Source organism: Halyomorpha halys, unplaced genomic scaffold (genome assembly GCF_000696795.3).
Source record: "Halyomorpha halys isolate HHAL.00 unplaced genomic scaffold, Hhal_1.1 Scaffold210.1, whole genome shotgun sequence".
NCBI lineage: Eukaryota > Metazoa > Arthropoda > Insecta > Hemiptera > Pentatomidae > Halyomorpha > Halyomorpha halys.
The window spans coordinates 213,288-217,596 of record NW_027113191.1 but is presented as its reverse complement, the minus strand read 5'-3'; the positions used below and the strand labels follow the sequence as shown (position 1 = coordinate 217,596).

Below are 4,309 nucleotides of genomic sequence, written 5' to 3'. Positions count from 1 at the left end.
TCTCTTCTCAAAGGGCCAAATATATTGAGAACATCTCTTCTCAAAGGAGCAAAGTGAAACTTATAACTTCTCAAAAATATGTTAAATAACAAAAGGAATCAACTGATCCAAAATTACAGTTCTGTTAGTTATAAAATAAAGTTGCTAACATTTGAGCCAATGCCACTTAAATGACGGAAGGAATTTCTAAAAGGTGGAAAGAATTCGGCCCGTAGCTTTGTGGAGGTTATTTCTTCAGACCTTTTTTCTCACTCAACCTCTCTCAGCCTATATATAAGATGTCATGTCGAAACAGTCCCAGTTCAATTAGTGAAATGGCCCTTTTCTATAAAGCTCAAAAGGTAGATGCACATTTATTTTATTAATCTAGATGATGAGATTTAATATAGAATTCAATGACAATTTAAAGACCTTTTTGGTACCTGAGGAACCATAATACGTAGAGATGTCTATTAGCACTGAACGTAAAGGTTCTTTAATATAGAATAAAGTAGTTTATGTTCTTTATCTTCGAAGTTTTTCCTACAACTATAAATCAATTTAATTTAGAAAATTTTATAGAAACTACTACTCCAACGAAGATAAAAGTCATAAACCGCTTTATAGCTCATTAAACTAGTTTTAATTTGAGTGCTAATAGACAACTGGAGGTCTAATGGTTGCTAAGATATACTAAGGTACATTTTCTATGAAATGTTCCTTTTAAGAAAACTGTATACCTCCAGACCTATTGAACGTAAACAGCTGAGCTCATATTTGAGAACATTTACTCTACTTTAAATGACGTTCTCTTTTCTATTTTTATATATAGTTTTAAAGATATGCAACTCTGAATGAAAAACTATTTTTTTTTGTTGACTTTTGAAACAGCTCGATTTTTTCTTGCCCTTAACTGTACTTGAGAGAATATTGAACGAATTTAGTAATTATATATAGTTTTCAATAAGAGCTTTAACGGCTCTACTAGGGCTCATATTTTAGCAAATTTGCTTTTCTTTAAATGATGTTCTATTAGGCACTTTAGTGTTGTTGTTGTAGGTAATTCTAAAGATACCAACTTCCAAATGAAAACTTTTTTTATTGCCTTTTATTATCGTAATTTATTGTATTGATAATTAGAATTAAGATAATTAAATACGAAGGTTAAGTTTAAACAGTGATAAATTACTTTTCTTAATTTAAGGTCATTTCCTCTGCCATATCCGCGCTCTATGACCTAATACTCTCGTTATATTCTTGGACACGATTCTATTGGATGATAAGTCGCCTTCCGGGATTACCGTTGGCTCAGAGCTACAAGCAGTGGCAAGGGTTCCAATCCAAGCTCAGTAAATAATATACTTCCTTTATAAATCATTTCAATCAGTGTATAAACAGTACAGTACAATATAAGGTATAAATAGTACAGTACAATATAAGGTATAAACAGTACAGTACAATATAAGGTATAAACAGTACAGTGCAATATAAGGTATAAATAGTACAGTACAATATAAGGTATAAATAGTACAGTGCAATATAAGGTATAAATAGTACAGTACAATATAAGGTATAAATAGTACAGTACAATATAAGGTATAAATAGTACAGTACAATATAAGGTATAAATAGTACAGTGCAATATAAGGTATAAATAGTACAGTACAATATAAGGTATAAATAGTACAGTACAATATAAGGTATAAATAGTACAGTACAATATAAGGTATAAATAGAACAGTGCAATATAAGGTATAAATAGTAAAGTACAATATAAGGTATAAATAGTAAAATACAATATTAGGTATAAACAGTAAAACATCTCAACAAATATACAGAGTGCTCTAGGATGTTTTTGTTATTTCATTAGTTCGTTACCTTATGATTTATAATAAAATAAATGGCCTTATTTTATTTACTTCCTTTTTCTTTTTTTTTAATATTTAATACTTAAAATCATTATTGAATGCCTATAAGATTCCTCTAAACATTATTGAATGCCTATAACATCCCTCTAATCATTATTGAATTCCTATAACATTCCTCTAACCATTATTGAATGCCTATAACATTCCTCTAAACATTATTGAATGCCTATAACATCCCTCTAAACATTATTGAATACCTATAACATCCCTCTAAACATTATTGAATACCTATAACATTCCTCTAATTATTATTGAATGCGTATAACATTCCTCTAAACATTATTGAATGTCTATAACATTTCTCTATACGTTGCACTTAGGTAAACATCATTCGTTATTTCTTTTGTTGATGACACAACTGCAATTTTTTTAATTGATTTTATTTAGCCTAGATTTATTTTATTTTATTATATAATTGAGCCTTGCGAGCTCAAAAATGCATTTACTAGTTGATTGTAAAAGGATACAATTCCATTAACAAAGTTGGGTATGCGAAGGAAGACCGGTCGTTGTAACCCGCATGCTTATTTACCTCTGTATCCGGTGGAATAGCGACACAATTGGTCAATTCGTTGATTTGGAAGAAGACTGTCACAACTCAAGAAGACTGTCACAACTCAAGAAGACTGTCACAACTGTGCAATTAGTCTATATTTGCAATGCCACCTAGCAGGGCCAGTAAGAATTACAAGTTTTAACTCTCTTCCACGTAAAAATATAGAGAAGTTTTAGTCGTTTCATTGTGAAAATATAAAAATGAATTATTTTGAGTTGTGATTGTTCTTTCAAACCGACGGATTGACAATTGTTAAGCTTAGAGGCAGTATTAAATATTGTTAATATCAGTTTTAATTATGTAATTTTTGTTAATAAAACATACTTATTTTGTTTAATCGTTTTATACTTTTCATACTATTTTGTCCAAATAAACTTCTTCATAATGTTTTCTTCATATTTTTAATTACTTTACTTATTGCTATTTAGCCAGAAATGTAAAATTTGTAATACATTTTCGGAAAAACGATGACGTATTTGGTTACTGCGAGAATGGTATTTATTAGTTCATGAATTGAAAGTGGCAATAGTAAACCACCATGTCTAGAAACTACTATCATAGAAGAATAAAATCGAATCTATGGGTCATTATTTTTCTTTTCTTATCCTGGAAAATATCAATAATTGCAGTTGTGTCATAATACTTGTGGACCAACAATTCGTTCATTATAATCTTAACTCAATTTTTCAGATGCAGTGAATACTCTAGTTGAATGGCGAGATCAGTACAAGACTTGCCACAAAGTCTATCTTAGTTTCTTACCTCTCATATTTGCCTATTCTCCCCAACTAATTCAGGTAACTGCAACAGTATTTATTATTAACAATTTTCTAATTTGTAGAAGATGCAGTCAGGGCTGCGGTTAAGAAGGAAAAAAAACAGTGTAAAGGTGGAGCTGTAGAAACGGTGTAAGGGTGAAGCTATAGAATCAGTGTAAAGGTGGAGCTGTAGAAACAGTGTAAAAGTGGAGCTATGGAAACAGTGTAAAGGTGGGAGCTATAGAAACAGTGTAAGGGTGAAGCTATAGAATCAGTGTAAAGGTGGAGCTATAGAAACGGTGTAAAGGTGGAGCTATAGAAACAGTGTAAAGGCGGAGCCATAGAAACGGTGTAAAGGTGGAGCTATAGAAACAGTGTAAAGGCGGAGCTATAGAAACAGTGTAAAGGTGGAGCTATAGAAACGGTGTAAGGGTGAAGCTATAGAATCAGTGTAAAGGTGGAGCTGTAGAAACGGTGTAAGGGTGAAGCTATAGAATCAGTGTAAAGGTGGAGCTGTAGAAACAGTGTAAAGGCGGAGCTATAGAAACGGTGTAAAGGAGGAGCTATAGAAACAGTGTAAAAGTGGAGCTATGGAAAAAGTGTAAATGCGGAGCATTGTTTCCATATTATAACATTATTACTCCCTGAACATGCCTCAATTATTGACTTGCTCAAAACCTTTAACTTACAGGCTAATTGATCATGTCATATCATCTTCAAAACGAAAACAATTATCAAAATATAGATGTATATATAGTTGACCGTAAAAATTGATATATAGGAAGATGGTCAGGGTTGCGGTCAAAGGAGAAACAAAAATAGTTTACAACTATTTATTTTCCTGTATAGGAAGATGGTCAGGGTTGCGGTCAAAGGAGAAACAAAAATAGTTTACAACTATTTATTGTCCGACGTTTCGCCCCACTTTGTAGGGCTTCATCAGGGCTGTTCAAAGCAAACGGGTGAACAGCAAAAAGCAAATACGTGGTATGATTGAAATATTTTTTTTGAAAAGTTTTCCTTGCTGAATGTAAATTTTTAGCATGTTCAATTTAGCAATTAAATTGGAAAATATTTAACATTTTTGA

General features: G+C 31.5%; 2 protein-coding genes across 4 annotated transcripts in view; one reads left to right on the top strand and one right to left on the bottom strand.

Annotated features, from left to right (window-relative positions):
* The first annotated feature begins 220 nt into the window (after positions 1-220).
* LOC106679606 (cytochrome P450 4C1) overlaps positions 221-4,309 on the top strand; it is a 22,520-nt gene continuing 18,431 nt past the window's right edge. For all 3 annotated transcript variants that reach the window (XM_014418859.2, XM_014418857.2, XM_014418856.2), the window contains exons 1-3: positions 221-341; positions 1,184-1,328; positions 3,154-3,260. In XM_014418859.2, the coding sequence (XP_014274345.2) occupies positions 279-341; positions 1,184-1,328; positions 3,154-3,260 (315 nt within the window). In that variant the 5' untranslated portion in view covers positions 221-278. The remainder of the gene's footprint in view (positions 342-1,183; positions 1,329-3,153; positions 3,261-4,309) is intronic.
* Positions 1,775-4,309, bottom strand: part of LOC106679607 (52 kDa repressor of the inhibitor of the protein kinase) — a 37,328-nt gene continuing 34,793 nt past the window's right edge. Inside the window, exon 7 of the mRNA XM_024359773.2 lies at positions 1,775-3,264. The gene's annotated coding sequence lies outside the window, so the exon portion shown is untranslated. The remainder of the gene's footprint in view (positions 3,265-4,309) is intronic.